The following is a 16459-nucleotide window of genomic DNA, read 5'->3' on the forward strand; positions in this document are numbered from 1 at the left end:
GTGATTTGATACTCATTAGGATTATTGACAGATAGGCCAAATTGATTTACAGAAATTTCAAAAACCTGGCCATGGATCCTCTAATAAACTATGTTCATAAAACATATAACAAGATTCAACACCATAAAGTTTCTTGCCATCACTGAATCAGAGATATGTTTGTGGGTCCTACCCTCAGGGGAACCTCCTTACCCAGTATTATAGGCTTTGGAATTAGAATTCAAATCTGTTACTTAACGTGTGACATCACCCTCTGAGGACCCCAGTTTCCTCATCTGTAATTTGGAATAAATCATGATAATCTCATGAGACTGTTGGGAGGGTCAAATGGCATTATAGCACAGTGCTTGGCAAATAGGAATGCTTAAGAAATATTGGGTATTTTGGATCACCACCTCTCCCCTTTCGAATGTCACATGATTAAATGGCTTGCTCATGTAAAGATTTTAAATATAGTAAAAGTGACAGACTTCAATCTTCTTACAAAAGGACTTAACTGATATACGGTATGATGAAAAAATACTTGAAATAACTGAGGAAGCCTGCTGGCAAATGTAATATTCCTGTTCCCAAGAAGGAATTTTACTCTGTCTTTTCATTTACTTCGGTGAGTCATCAAAGAAAAATGGAGGATCAAAAGCAACTTATAAGAACTTCAAGGGTTAATTATAGGAAATGGAAAGGGTAATGATACAAAAAAAAACATTAAAAGGGGTTAAAAGCTATAAATATAAAAGTTATAAAATAATAAAAATAGCAGGCCAAAGTAGGCTGAAAACAATACACAATTAAGCCAGCTAAAAATAATTATATAATTTATAAACCATAGAATCTAGTATAAAATCTAGAGGACTAAAAGGATAAACTAGGTAATAGCATAAATTCCTTGAGTTTTTAAAAATTCCTTAGACTTAAAGGAACAAAGCCAGTTGTTTAGACCAGCACAGTCTAATGGAACTTCCCGTGAGGACAGAAATATTCTGTAGTCCATGTTATCCAATACGGCAGCCTTTAGCCACGTGGGTATCGCGCACTTGGAATGTGGTAGTGTGACTAAGAAATTAAAATTTTGATTTTATTTAATTGTAATGAATTTAAATTTAACTAGCCACATGTGGCTACTGTACTGGGCAACACCCCTGTGGACAGAAACAGCTTTCACGGCCCAATTCCAAGACAACCTTCCTCAGGGTTAAGAGGAGGTCCCTTCCTCAGCTACTGCTCTTTGTCCACTGTGGCCCCCCTTGGCAATCTTTGAAGANAACTAGCCACATGTGGCTACTGTACTGGGCAACACCCCTGTGGACAGCAACAGCTTTCACGGCCCGATTCCAAGACAACCTTCCTCAGGGTTAAGAGGAGGTCCCTTCCTCAGCTACTGCTCTTTGTCCACTGTGGCCCCCCTTGGCAATCTTTGAAGATTTGCAACTTGAGAGCAAGAAGCCTAATAGCACTACAAACATGAGGCTGAACTTATTTTCCTTCATTCCGTCTTTGACTCAGCTTTAGAAAAGGGAAAAGTTTTCCACGTATTCTACCTGATACAAGATGGATTCCAAATAATCTTTTAACAGAAGAAAATCATGTTTAAATGACTCAATCTTATGTCTACCACTTCCATCACTTTCTCTGCCCTTCCCACACAAGCTCACTGAAATAGTCCTAACCCCTCAGAGGTCAAGAACACTTCCGTGTGCTCTCACAGCGCTTACAGTGACTATCTTAGCACATCACACTTCCCAACTGGTTTATTTGTTACTTCCCCCACCTCCCACAGAAAACTGCGTGAGAGCACACACTGAATTATTCATGAGTGCATTTGCGATGTACATGCCAATGCATCTGAAAAAATAACTACTATTTCTTACATGAATGGATTGAATATACCAAGCTTATCAAAATCTTTTATTCATTCCTTAACACATTTATAGCCTGGTTTCTGTCCCCACTCTTCCACTGAAATTACTCTTATCATTGTCATCAGGGCCTCTAACTCTGTTAAATTGGATACTTTTTAAACACTACTCTCTCCATTCCAAAGTCAATATTGTCCCAAAATGAAATTCAACATTTTCCTCTCAAATTGGTTTCTTCTCCTGTACTCTCCCGTTTATTTAATGGCATTTATTTACTATTATCTAAGTTGCCTAAGACAAAAAAAAAAAAAAATAGCTGAAAGTCCTTCTTGATGCTACTTACATCACCCTCAGTTGATCACCAAGCACTGTGGGTGGGCTCTACACCCCTCCTTAATGTCTTTTTAACTGGTCTTTTCTTCTCTACCTAACCCTGCCCCTATCTTAATTTAGTCCTTCATCACTGCTTATCCACATTTCTATAGGACATTCTCTTTGCTTCTCATCAAGCTGCTCTACAATGGGTCATCCACACTACCATAATCTTAATTTTTCTAAAATGCAAATGTAATCACATCATTGTCCCATTGAAAACTGACTCCTCCTCATCCCCACAGCCTTTAGAATTAAATCTTAACTCTTTAACATAGTTTCTAAAGCCTTTTCTAATCTGGCCCATGCCTACCCCTCAATGCATGCTCCAGTGGAACATGAAGTTGGGACTCTGGGAAGATACTATATTGGTGGTTTTCTGGCCAAAGGCTCCAGGAATCTGACATCAACCCAAGACTGGCTAATTATCTCTAAATTACCTGAGAAAAATGCACAAAGGAATCAAACTAAGCAATATAAATACTTTATTGTTTTGACCACAAACCCCAGTGTAGCACTCCGGTAACCTCAGCTAGACTATGGCGGAAGGCTCTATGTTTCTAAGCAAGGCCTGCTGGAACAGCTAGGGCTGCACTGTCTAAAGGTAGCCACTAGCCTACCTGATATGTGGCTAGTTCAAATTCAGATGTGCTCTAAGTGGAAAATGAATGATAGATTTTAAAAACTTAGTAAAAATGAACAAGAATATAAGATTTCTCATTAGTAATTTTTATATTAATTATAACCTTATAATATTTTGGATATCCTGGATTAAATAAAATATATAGTTAAAATTAATGTAACCTGTTTCTCTTTAGTTATTTTAATGTGGCTACTAGAATACTCTTATTTTATTCGAAAATTTTAAATTACATCTGTAGCTTGTATTATATTTCTACTGAACAATGGTTGCCTAAAGTCATCCAAACTGTAAGATTTGTTCCATGTATTCCATTGCCCGTCTTCCATCTCATTCCCCAAGTCTTAGAACTTACCACATCAGTGAGATGCAAGGTCATATAAGAAAAGAATTCAAAGGAAGTAAAATACATTTACCAGGTGGCCTTCTCCCCTTCGATGTATTTAAGAACAAAGGACTGACGTGCACTTGAATAAATTCCCTGGTGTGGCATCTTGGTGCTGGTGGCAGCTACAAGGATCACCTCTCACCTGCCCAGACGCCCCACCCACTGCCTCCAGGCACTGCAAGGTCAATGTGCTATAGGCTTAAGCTTTCGTTTTCTATCCACACCACTACCCCCAGAAAGCTTTAAAGCATATTTGATTTTACCAAAGCTCTGAGAAGATTAGGATGACTTATACCCCAGAAACACAAATATCCTAGACTTAAATTTTATTTTTTTTAAGATTTTATTTGAGAGAGAGAGAGTGAGAGAGAGAGAGAGAGAGAGATAAGGACAGCACAAGGGGGAGGGTGAAGCAGAGGCAAAGGGAGAAACAGACTCCCTGGGGAGCAAGGAGCCCAACAGCTGAGCTCTGATGCCAGGACCCCAGGACCCCGGGATCATGACCTGAGCCGAAGGCAGACGCTTAACCGACTGAGCCATCCAGGCATCTTTGACTAAAATTTTAGAAATAATGTTCTGAAAATCCCTTCACCCACCCAGCCACTAGACTTGGTCTCTTTGCCCAATTCTAGCCTCTGCTGGTGGCTTGAGTTCTTTCTTCATTTTACTTCCTACTCTGAAATTGCTAGGCATTTCTTAACAGTTTAGCTATAGTTTTAGTTTCCTGTCACAGCCCAGCTTATTCTCCCATGGCCTCACCTATTTACCTTGAAGGAAAACCACACAACCCCCTTCCTGCCTGAAAAGAAATACTAGCATTGAAAGTTATTAAAATTTTAATTTTGGTGGTGGCTGTTGCTTGAATTTCTATTATACCCAGCACCAGAGCAGCCCGCCTCAAGGCTTCCCAAGGATAGGCAAGAAACCCCAGGAAAGGAGATAAACCTTCTGCAGAGAGTAACACTGGGCCTTTTCCCAATCGAAATGAGTGGCCCCAATCTTTATCACCAATACCACTGGAAAGGGGGGTGGGGGAAACAAGAGACCAAGATTGCAGATGGTGTGAGAGATACCACTTTGGAAAGGAACTGCTTCCTTAAGATAAGTGCCCTCGATCTTGAATACAAGTCCTCTTCCTAGAAGAGTAAATTCCTTGACCAAGATCCAGACTTTCCTGTGGGAAGCAATAGTGAAGGCATATGGGAAGACCTTTGCTTTCCCATTCGAAGCCAGCTCAAATTGTGCTCTCTCACCCTGTAGTGATAAATAGGATTTCTTCATTTCTCTGGAACCTTCCATCTTGGCTTAGCCAAATTTTACTTAGTCTTTATATAGCTTCAGGCATCATCTCCTCAGGGAAGTCTTTCCTAAATAGTCTTCCCTGGGCTGCCATCTGATCTCCTCTCTTTATCATACCTGATTGAAATTTATTTGCTTGATTCTCCCATTCAATTGAGAGCTCCTTGAGGGTCCCAGCTGTGTACTACTCCTCTTTGAATCCCTAATGAACAAGTGTGACATCAGATTCACGGCAAGTCTTCAGTATGTGCTTGAATTTATGAATGAAGAGTAATAGCTGAAATGAACAAGTTAATATTTACTCTAAACTGCCCATTCTGAAATGTGTTTTAATATGATGGATAGGTACTTGATAGAAGGAAAGTTAGGAAGACCTTCTGAGACAGTTTTTCCTTATTCTCCTATCGTTTCCATCCTTATCCTTCAAGAAAGATTCGTGTAAGTCACAATTTTAAGCCTTTACTTATATTTCAATTACCTTTTCCTAATGTCTGCACTTGAGCTTTCAATCACATTTGTTGTTCTGGCAAATGAGCCTCTACTTAACATCCCTACCTGTAAACGAATTCCACTGTAAGGGTTACTTATAAAGAAAATAAAGTTGAGTTTAAAAATTGATTAGTTTTTAGCTTTAAAACCGAAGCCAAGTGACCCTCTTTGGAGGTAGGTGGACACAGGTTAATGGCACTTCTTCTGAACTTTTCTAACTCAATACAACATCCATTTAAAAATTCTTTTAAATGAATATGAATATGTAGACCCTTAGTACAGTTTGTTTTTAAGAGCTATCATGCAATGATGGGGCAAATTTTTTGGAGTGATCTACCACCTCAGTTTTCCCAGGAATGAGGATTTCTCAGGCCTCCGCTCTTTTGGTACTAATTCTGGGAAAGTCCTGGGCAAACTGGGACAGGGTTGGTCACTCTCACTGCATACAACATTAAGATAAGTGGGTTTGTTTTGTTTTTCTGTTATAACTGATTCTTCATTAAAAACACGATGATTTACAATAGAATTATTTTCCACTGCTAAGGCACTTAACAGGTATTGTAAGTTATCACATACAAATCACTTCAAATCAAGTAAATTACTATCACACCGCATTTTGACATACTACTGTAAATTCTAATTATACTTCGAATACTTTTAATTTTCTTACTTTAAAAATGCACTTAAGATATTTAATACTCTTCTGAAAATGTATTTTGATCTTAGCAAATATAAAAATAATAAATGAAATGCTTATTAAATAATTAAGATGATTACCCTAAGAAAAATATTTCTTGAATTTTTACTACAAACTAGCAACAGAAATTCTTCACCTGTTTTAATCTGTGAATATGTGACCTCTAGACCAGCATAAATGCCTACTCTAACTGTTGTCACACACTAAACTGATAAAGAGTGTGGTCATCTTCTACTTGTCTCATAAGTAGATGGAGATGAAACCAGAACAGAGGGGACAGAATTCTGTTCCGTTCTATTTCCATCTCCTAGAACTAAGGATTCTGCCATGCCCCTTCCCTAGGGTTGCATCAGTTTTAATCTTCATCCACTCACCCACTCAAGATAAAAAGAGAAGCAAAGGGAAAGCAACCTGGTAAACAACACCTAGCTATTTCTCAGCATGCCCACCACTACCCTTCTGGTCCAAGTCACCATCATCTTGGATCCAGACTGCAATTTCCACCTTTGCCTCCCTTTAGACTATTCTTAACAAAATACTCACAATGATCCTTTTAAAAGTCTAATCACGTCACCATTCTGCTCAAACTCTTCAAAAACTTATAGTCTCACACAGAGCAAAGCTTAAAGTCATTATAAGCTTCTACAAGATCTGTCCCAGCCCTTTTCTCTCTGATCTTATTCCCCATCTTGCTCATTCCTCTGGGTTCCTGGATTACTTCAAGCAAGCTTCTCTCCCATTGGCTGTCTGCTCCTCTTATGATGCTCTTCACCTGGAAAGTCGCATGGCTTTTTTTTATTCCTTCAAGTCTTTTCTTAAATACCACCATCTCAGTAAGACCACCTTTGCTGATGACTCCAATTTAAAATAGAATCCTATCTATATGCCCTTAACTCTGGCCCCCTTTTCTCCCTTCGTGTTTCTCCATACTATAGGAAATAGTATGCATTCTATTTTTGTGTTTATTTTATGTCTCCAAGTAGAAGGTAAGCTTGAATGCTCTGTGAGGAAATTTTCTCTCTCTAACACACACACACACACTGCTTGTTTTCTTCACTGGTATATCCTCAGTACCTAGAATAGTGCCTGGCACATAGTAGGTACTCAAATATGTCTGGATGAACGAATGATTGGAGGTAACTACGAAGTCCCTTCTTCTGTCAGTTTCTCTTTCCTCAGTCACCTTCCTGGGACCAAAACTGGAACTGTTTTTTGTTGTTGTTGTTGTTTTTTTAAGTAATACATTCTGTTAAAAGAGAAAAAGGAAATGAAAAACCCTACGAAGTAATAATATATTAATTCTAAGTAGTAATTTGCATCTCAGTGTGACTGAATTTACCAGATCTGATTAGAGATTTTCTTCAGCAAGGAAGCAAAGAAAGCCTAGGCCTGAGATCGTGGGACTGTGGCGAGGGGAGGAAGGACACAAGGACTATAAAATATATTTCTTTCACACTTTTCAGTGAGGCTAGACTTGACTTTAGAGACAATAATATCTTGTTTACTTATTTTTAAGTTTTAAGGACCACACATTAGTTTCCAAATTTTATTCTGAAATAATCATAAACTTAGAGAACAGTGCAGAGTACAGACAATTGTTTTTGTTATCCACCATTTGAAAACAAGTAGACAATATGTTTACTCCAATATTTCAGTTATTTAGTTATTTCCTACAAATAAGTCTAGTCTCTTACATTACCATGATACAATCATGAGGCCTCACTACCAATTATCCAGTAATACCCAAACACACTCATCCATTCACTTGTTCCCCCCTCAACTATTTGTCAAATACTTTCCAACATTCCATTCTTACATTCTGTTTAGAATACCAAGAGTAAAAGATGATCTTAAGGGTGACTTTTAATACGGTAAATAAGTACAGACAATTTAACAGGTGATATGAAAGAATAGTATATATAGGGTACAGTGACAGCAAGTAGTCAATTCTGTCTGAGGGTAGAGTGGCCAAGAAATAATTCCCAGATGCTTGAGAAAACTCTGAGGAGTTGAGGAGGTACTCATGCTTACAGCTATATGTAGAGAAGGACACATAACCCGAAGTGCAGGGGGAGAGTGAAGAAAGACACTGGTTTATTAAGGAATAATAAACATTTATGTTAGTGAAGAGCAGACAGAAAAAAGACAAAAAAATTGCAGCAAGAAATGAGGCCAGAAGCAGTAACGGCTACATCATGGAGGACTCTGTATGCCTTCCTGTGAGAGGTAACTAACCAGTAGGGAGTCACATCAAGGCTTTAAGCTGAGGAACAGTAATTTTTCACTTGTATTTTAGAAAGAGTGCTTTATCAGTAATGTTGAGGGTACATATGAAGAATAAGGCACTGCAAACTGGAGAAAATTTAAGAGATAATAGAAATAGTGAGGATAAGCAATGACAAAGTAGCACTGGGGATGAAGATAAAGAAACATACACTTAGATATAAAAGAGGTGTTCATTTGGGGACTTAGGACACAAATAGATGTGTGGGAATAAAGGAGAAAAGAGAGTGCCAGATGATTCTCCAGTTTTCAGGTAGGATGATTACTAGTGGCATTCATATGAATAGAAGAATGTGTGAGGGGAGGGAGAAAACATGGAATTTTAGAAGCACATGGAGCAAAGGAGAAAGATCTGAGCTGGAATCATGGATCTTGGAGTCCCGTGCATATTAACTGGTAGATAGTATACTACTATATTAATACTAATGGTTTACCCGGGGAGAGCTTACAGGCTCTGAAGAGACAAAAAGGATGAAGTCCCTCAGGATACCCTCATTATAAAGGATGGAGTCTAGCCAAGGAGATGGAGATGGAGAAGTCAGAGAGATAGGAGGAGAAGAAGAAAAGAATGACTGTATGATTATTAGGCTTCCATTCATGTACGATTCACTTACACTAAAAACAAGTACACAGATAATTAAAACTCTACTCCAACTCTGGCCCCAACCTCTGGCTGATATATATAGAAATTAGAGAGGACCAAAGAAAAATCAAAGGATTCAACCCTTGAAAGAAAAGAACCACAAAGAAATTCATACACAAATACAAACACAGTTTTTCCCATGAGGTTACTCTCCAGTCAATGTGACAGAGCTCAAGCAGAAAAATCTCAATATTATTGGCCTGAGGAATAAGAGGATGAGGACTGAGATAGCTAGAGCAGCGGAAAATGGAATGGGGCAAAATCCTAGGAGTAGGTAGCCAAAAAAAAAAAAGAAAAAAAAATCCGTAAATAAACTCCCTCTAATCCTTGACTGATCCCTGAACGTGCATGTGTGGGGCAAGATTTCAGAGAGGCCAGGGGAGAAACAAATGTCAGAAGGCTGAAAGAGGTAAACAGAGCTTCAGCAGCTACTCACTGCAGGAAAGATGAAGAGTGTCAATCTGTCAAAGTAGAAGGTTTGGTAAACACCTGGGTTGGATTTTCAACTGAAACCTCTAAGAGCCATGTCTTATGAAATAACACCAGTGAGAATTAGGAAATCACGCCATGTCTAAGGGAAATGACAAAACAGATCCACCCTGCCAAAACCTAAAACCAGTAATGTTAACTGTCTGCTAGAACATTCTTCATAAGTGGGTAACAAAATCCAGAGTCTGTGACAACGTATCTTACATAATGTTCCAGTATATAACCCCAAATTACTAGATTTTCAAAGTACGTAATCCATATCAAGAGAATAATCAGTCACAGGCCCACAACAAACCAGATGTTAGAATCAGCATTCAAGGACTTTAAAACAGCTCCACAGTGTAGGGATAGAGGGGACATACCTCAATATCATAAAAGCCATCTACAAAAAGCCCACAGTGAATATCATTCTCAATGTGGAAAAACTGAGAGTGCTTCCCTTAGGGTCAGGAACACACGAGGGATGCACACTCTCACCGCTGTTGTTCAACACAGTACTAGAAGTCTTAGCTTCAGCAATCGGACAACAAAAAGACATAAAAGGCACTCAAATTGGCAAAGAAGAAGTCAAACTCTCACTCTTGACATACTTTATGTGGAAAACCCAAAAGACTACACCCCAAAATTGCTAGAACTCATACAGGAATTCAGCAATGTGGCAGGATATAAAATCAATGCACAGAAATCAGTTGCATTTCTAATACCCTAACAATGAGACAGAGGAAAGAGAAATTAAGGGATCAATCCCATTTACAATTGCACCAAAAACCATAAGATATCTGGGAATAAATCTAACCAAAGAAGTAAAGGTTCTGTATCCTAAAGACTATATAACACTTATGAAAGAAATTGAGGAAGACACAAAGAAATGGAAAAACATTCTATGCTCATGGATTGGAAAAATAAAAATTGTTAAAATTTCTATGTTACCCAGGGCAATCTACACATTCAATGCAATTCCTTTCAAAATACCATCAACATTTTTCACAGAGCTGGAACAAATAATTCTAAAATTTGTATGGAACCAGGAACGACTCCAAAGAGCCAGACGAATGTTCTGAAATGGACCATGGAAATAATGGAAAACAAAGCTGGTGGCATCACAATGCCAGACTTCAAGCTCTACTACAAAGCTGTAATCACCAAGACAGTATCGTACTGGCACAAAAACAGACACACAGATCAATGGAACAGAATAGAGAACCCAGAACTGGACCCTCAATTCTATGGTCAACTAATCTTCAACAAAGCAGAAAAGAATATCCAGTGGATAAAGGACAGTTTCTTCAATAAATGGTGCTGGGAACATTGGACAGCCACGTGTAGATGAATGAAACTGGACCTTTTCCTCACACCATACGAAGATAAACTCAAAATAGATGAAAGACCTCAATGTGAGACAGGAAAGCATCAAAATCCTAGAGGAGAACACAGGCAGCAAACTTCTTGGCTTGCAAACATGTTTCCAAAGGCAAGGGAAACAAAAGCAAAGATGAACTATTGGGACTTCATCAAGATAAAACCTTCTGTACAGCAAAGGAAACAGTCAACAAAACTAAAAGGCAACCAATGGAATGGGAGAAGATATTTGCAAATGACATATCAGATAAAGGGCTAGTATCTAAGATCTATAAAGAACTTATCAAACTCAACACCCAAAAAAACAAATAATCCAGTCAAGAAATGGGCAGAAGACATGAACAGATACTTCTTCAAAGGAGACATCCAAATGGCCAACAGACACATGAAAAAATGCTCAACATCACTCAGCATCATGGAAATACAAATCAAAATGACAATGAGATACCGCTTCACACTAGTCAGAATGGCTAAAATTAACAAATCAGGAAACGACGGATGTTGGCGAGAATGCGGAGAAATGGAAACCATCTTACACTGTTGGTGGGAATGCAAGCTGGTGCAGCCACTCTGGAAAACAGTAGGAGGCTCCTTAAGAAGTTAAAAATAGAGCTACATTATGATGCAGCAATTGTGCTACTGGATATTTACCCCAAAGATACAAATGTAGTGATCTGAAGGGGCACCTGCACCCTAACATTTATAGCAGCAACGCCCACAATAGCCAAACTATGGAAAGAGCTGAGATGTCCATTACCCAGAACTGGACCCTCAATTCTATGGTCAACTAATCTTCAACAAAGCAGAAAAGAATATCCAGTGGATAAAGGACAGTTTCTTCAATAAATGGTGCTGGGAACATTGGACAGCCACGTGTAGATGAATGAAACTGGACCTTTTCCTCACACCATACGAAGATAAACTCAAAATAGATGAAAGACCTCAATGTGAGACAGGAAAGCATCAAAATCCTAGAGGAGAACACAGGCAGCAAACTTCTTGGCTTGCAAAACATGTTTCCAAAGGCAAGGGAAACAAAAGCAAAGATGAACTACTGGGACTTCATCAAGATAAAACCTTCTGTACAGCAAAGGAAACAGTCAACAAAACTAAAAGGCAACCAATGGAATGGGAGAAGATATTTGCAAATGACATATCAGATAAAGGGCTAGTATCTAAGATCTATAAAGAACTTATCAAACTCAACACCCAAAAAAACAAATAATCCAGTCAAGAAATGGGCAGAAGACATGAACAGATACTTCTTCAAAGGAGACATCCAAATGGCCAACAGACACATGAAAAAATGCTCAACATCACTCAGCATCATGGAAATACAAATCAAAATGACAATGAGATACCGCTTCACACTAGTCAGAATGGCTAAAATTAACAAATCAGGAAACGACGGATGTTGGCGAGAATGCGGAGAAATGGAAACCATCTTACACTGTTGGTGGGAATGCAAGCTGGTGCAGCCACTCTGGAAAACAGTAGGAGGCTCCTTAAGAAGTTAAAAATAGAGCTACATTATGACGCAGCAATTGTGCTACTGGATATTTACCCCAAAGATACAAATGTAGTGATCTGAAGGGGCACCTGCACCCTAACATTTATAGCAGCAACGCCCACAATAGCCAAACTATGGAAAGAGCTGAGATGTCCATTGATGGATGAATGGATAAAGAAGATATGGTGCATATGTATACACAAAGGAATATTACTCAGCCATCAGAAAGGATGAAATCTCACCATTTACACTGTCATGGATGGAATTTACATTGACGTGGAGGTTATTATTCTATGTAAAATAAGACAATCAGAAAGACAATTACCATATGATTTCACTCATATGTGGAATATAAGAAACAGCACAGAGGATCACAGGGGAAGGGAGGGAAAACTGAATGAGAAGAAATCAGAGAGGGAGACAAACCATGAGAGACTCTTAAGAAAAAAACTAAGGGTTGCTGGAGAGAAGGTGGGTAGGGGAATGGGATAACTAGGTGATGGGTATTAAGAAGATCACGTGATGTGATGAGCACTGGGTGTTATATGCAACTGATGAATAACTGAACTCTACATATGAAACTAATGATGTACTGTATGTTGACTAATTTAAATTAAAAAGTAAAAATAAATTAAACAGCTACAATAGTATGCTAAAAAAGCTATAGGGGAAAAAAGTGGATATAGTGCGTAGAAAGACAGGGAGTTTAAGGAAAGTTATGTTAAACTGTAAAAATGAATCAAATGCAAATCTTAGAACTAAAAATTACTACATCTGAAATTAAAAGCTGAATGGAAAAGAAGAAGGAATCCATAAGTCCAAGGATAAGTTAACAGAAATCACCCAAACTGAAGCACATAGAAATGAAGCTTTAAAAAATGTACAGAGCCTCAATAATTTGGATCAAATTATCGAGCACATATGTAACTGGAGTTGCAGGAGGGAAGAGAATAGGAAGGCTAAATAGGCAAAGAAATATTAGATGAAAAGCTTTCCAATTTGATCAAAAAGAATGTAAAAACATAGTGAATACCAAGCTGAATAATTATGAAGAAAACCACAATAAGGAACTAATAATCAAACTGTGGAAAACTTAAGATAAAGCTACACACTAATTAAAACTACATGTAATGGTATAATAATTGATATAATGATTAATGAAACTTAACAAATAACTTAGAAATAAGGTATCATAAATCAACAGGAAAACAAAGAGCACTCAATAAATGATGCTATGGCAACTGGTGAAGTTTCGGGGGGCAGGTATGAGGGAATCAGAACTTTACTGTGGATGATGAGCAACAAAAAATTCAATGTATAAAGTAATTAAGTATAAAGTGAAACCACAAAACTATTCAGAGAAAATTACTATTCTCTAATGAGGAAGTAAAGGTTTTATTTATTTATTTATTTATTTAAAAGATTTTATTTATTTGAGAGAGAGATAGCAAGAGACAGCATAGGCAGGAGGGAGAGGGAGAAGCAGGCTCCCTCAGCAGGAAGCCTGACATAAGACTCAATCCCATGATCCTGGGATCATGACATGAGCCAAAGGCAGACGCTTAACTGACTGAGCCACTCAGGCGCCCCTTATCAGAGATTTTAAAAAAGCACCATAAATGAAGAAATTGATAGACTTGACTACACCTTAAAATCTTCTTTACGTGAAGCAAATTAAAAATTAAACTGGGAAAATGACTGAAAAACAACTTTCATATATAAACGGAGCACATAAAAATGATAAAAAACATAGAGAATTAATCAAATGACATAAGACAATTACAAGACAAGACATATAATCAATAAATAAAACATTTACCTTTAAAAGTAATTAATATTAAAACAATGAAATCACAATTTCACCCATTAAATTAGAAATACTTCAGCTTAATAATCCTCAATCTTCATAACTATGTACGCTACACATTGCTGACAGGAATGTAAATTGGAACAAATTTTCTAGAAAATAGTTTAATATACACTGTTTTAAATCTGTATTTTTTGTTTCAGAAATTTGCTTTCTGGGAATCTCTTTCAAGAAAACAGAGGAAAAAAGTTTACATAAGAATGGTCAGAAAGGAGAGAAGTCAGCAACATGGCTGAATAAGACCTCTTTCATAGTGTCCCTCCCTCCACAACAATTTGACATTCAGTCATGAAAACAGTGCCTTTATGAGAGCTTTGGGATCCAGTATTATACACCAAAAGACATAAGAGGAGCCTTCCCACCTGTGCATCAGGTAAAAACCCAGTGTGGACCCCACAGTGGCTCCTGCACCAGCTCCAGCCCCTCCTGGCCACAGTCTAGAAGTCCAGTAAAAACTTAGACAATCACCTATGAACAGGAGTACCCTTGTGGAAGTCTACGTCTCCAGCAGAGAAGTCCTAACACACAGCTGGAGCAAAACAATAGGAGTTGGACGCACTGAAGTGGGTAAAATGAATAGTCCGATTTTACGTGTATCACCCTTCTCCAAAAGTGGCACACCTCAGGGTCATGAGAGATATTCTTACCCTGTGATTTCTCCCAAGAGGGGAAAGTGAAAGTATGTGTGTGAGTGAACAGCTGGGCCTCTCCAGCTGTGCGGGATGATGCCAAAGAAACTTATTTCTCTCTCACTCCATTCAAAGTACTGAATTGTGAGCTACATTACTGGAGAGTGGGAATAGCTGGAAAAGTAGAAGATAAGACTCTTGGAGACCATTAAAAGGACATGGATTCTAAAAACTGTGCCACAGATTCCATCGACTAGCTGAACTGTGAGCTGCTAGGGATGTCCTATCTTCAGATCCCCCAACTAGCCCATGGGCACCACCAATGCTCCACATCCCTCACCTATATACCTCCAACCCTGTGAGCTCTCCCACAGGGGTAGTGAGAAAGCTTTGATGGATGGCAAGTGAGCATGTGCAGAAAATAAGAATCTGTGAGCCAGAGAGAGACCACAAATTGAGCTTTAGGTCAACCTTTGGGAAAGCAAAAGGGAGGCTGTTGGCACTTGGCCTAGTGCATTGGAGGATCAAAAGAAGGCATACAAGTTTAAGAATTCTGCCAAAAGATGGGGCGCCTGGATGGCACAGCGGTTAAGCGTCTGCCTTCGGCTCAGGGTGTGATCCCAGCATTATGGGATCGAGCCCCACATCAGGCTCCCTCCGCTATGAGCCTGCTTCTTCCTCTCCCACTCCCCCTGCTTGTATTCCCTCTCTCGCTGGCTATCTCTATCTCTGTCGAATAAGTAAATAAAATCTTTAAAAAAAAAAAAAAAGAATTCTGCCAAAAGAGGGAGCAAAAGTGTGGACCAGGTGCAACCATAAAAGTTCTGAGAATCCCTAGGAAGGCTGACAGAAGAGATTTCTCTCTGGAAGGTAGTTAGTAAAGAAGGAAGGTGCTCAGTTCTCACTGCTACTTCAAATGTGAAGACAGCAAAACAAATCTTCAGTGGCGTGAAAAATCTATGAAAATGACACAATCAAAGGATAACAATAATCTTCCACAAGCTGATCCCAAACACATGAATATCTCCTATTTATCTGATAAAGAAATTAAAATACCTGTTTTAAGGAAGGTCACTGAGCTACAAGAAAACACAGAGAGACAATTCAACAAAATTTAAAAAAAACTAATACACACACAAATTGAGAAGATTAACAAAGATAGAAATCATAAAAGAAGAAACAAAAAAATTCTGGAGCTGAAAACTACAAGGAATAAAATGAAAAAGTAACTACAGAGCATTAATATCAGAATGGATGAAGCAGAAGAAAGAACATGTGAGTTAAAAGACAGGAAGTAGGAAATTATCCAGTTACAGAAGAAAAAAGAAGGAAGAAAGCTATGTAATCCATGGGATACCATCAAAAGAAATAATTTGCAAATTATTGACGTCCCAGAAAGAGAAGAGAGGGAGACAAGAGTAGAAAGCTTATATAAAGAAAGAATAGTTAGGAACTTTCCAAATCTGGAAAGAGATTTGGATATCCAAATCCATGAACACAGATCATCATATAAACTCAACTTAAACAGATCCTCTGTGAGACACATTAAAACAAAACTGTCAAAAATCAAAGACAGAGACACTTAAAAGCAGCAAGAGTAAAGAAGCCTATAACTTACAAAGGAACTCCCACAAAGCTATCAATAACTTTCTCAGCAGAAATCTTATAGGCCAGGAGAGAGTGGGATGATTATATTCAAAATGCTGAAAGAAAATAAAAAGCAACTGCCAATGAAAAATACTCTACCAGCAAATTGTCCTTTGGAAATGAAGGAGAGTTAAACAAAAGCTGAGGAAGCTTATCACTCCAGACTGCCTTAGAAGAAATGCTGAAAGAGGTTCTTCAGGCTTAAATGAAAGGATGTTAAGTGGTAATATGAAAAAAAAAATCTGAAAATATAAAGATAAGTATACAGAATATTCTAATACTTTAATATGG

At 38.2% G+C, this 16459-nt stretch overlaps 1 protein-coding gene across 4 annotated transcripts in view; it reads right to left on the reverse strand.

The window, feature by feature from the left end:
- The window catches only part of NME7 (NME/NM23 family member 7), a 249377-nt gene that overhangs the window by 98524 nt on the left and 134394 nt on the right, over positions 1-16459 (reverse strand). The window contains exon 10 of one of the 4 annotated variants that reach the window (XM_034666697.1): positions 5812-6987. The exons of 1 other annotated variant lie outside the window; for it this stretch is intronic. In XM_034666697.1, the coding sequence (XP_034522588.1) occupies positions 6709-6987 (279 nt within the window). In that variant the 3' untranslated portion in view covers positions 5812-6708. Of the gene's footprint in view, positions 1-5811; positions 6988-16459 lie in introns of those variants that run through there. 2 more of the 4 variants (XM_034666696.1, XM_034666695.1) reach the window with 2 other exon arrangements.

This window comes from Ailuropoda melanoleuca, chromosome 8 (assembly GCF_002007445.2).
Source record: "Ailuropoda melanoleuca isolate Jingjing chromosome 8, ASM200744v2, whole genome shotgun sequence".
Lineage (NCBI taxonomy): Eukaryota > Metazoa > Chordata > Mammalia > Carnivora > Ursidae > Ailuropoda > Ailuropoda melanoleuca.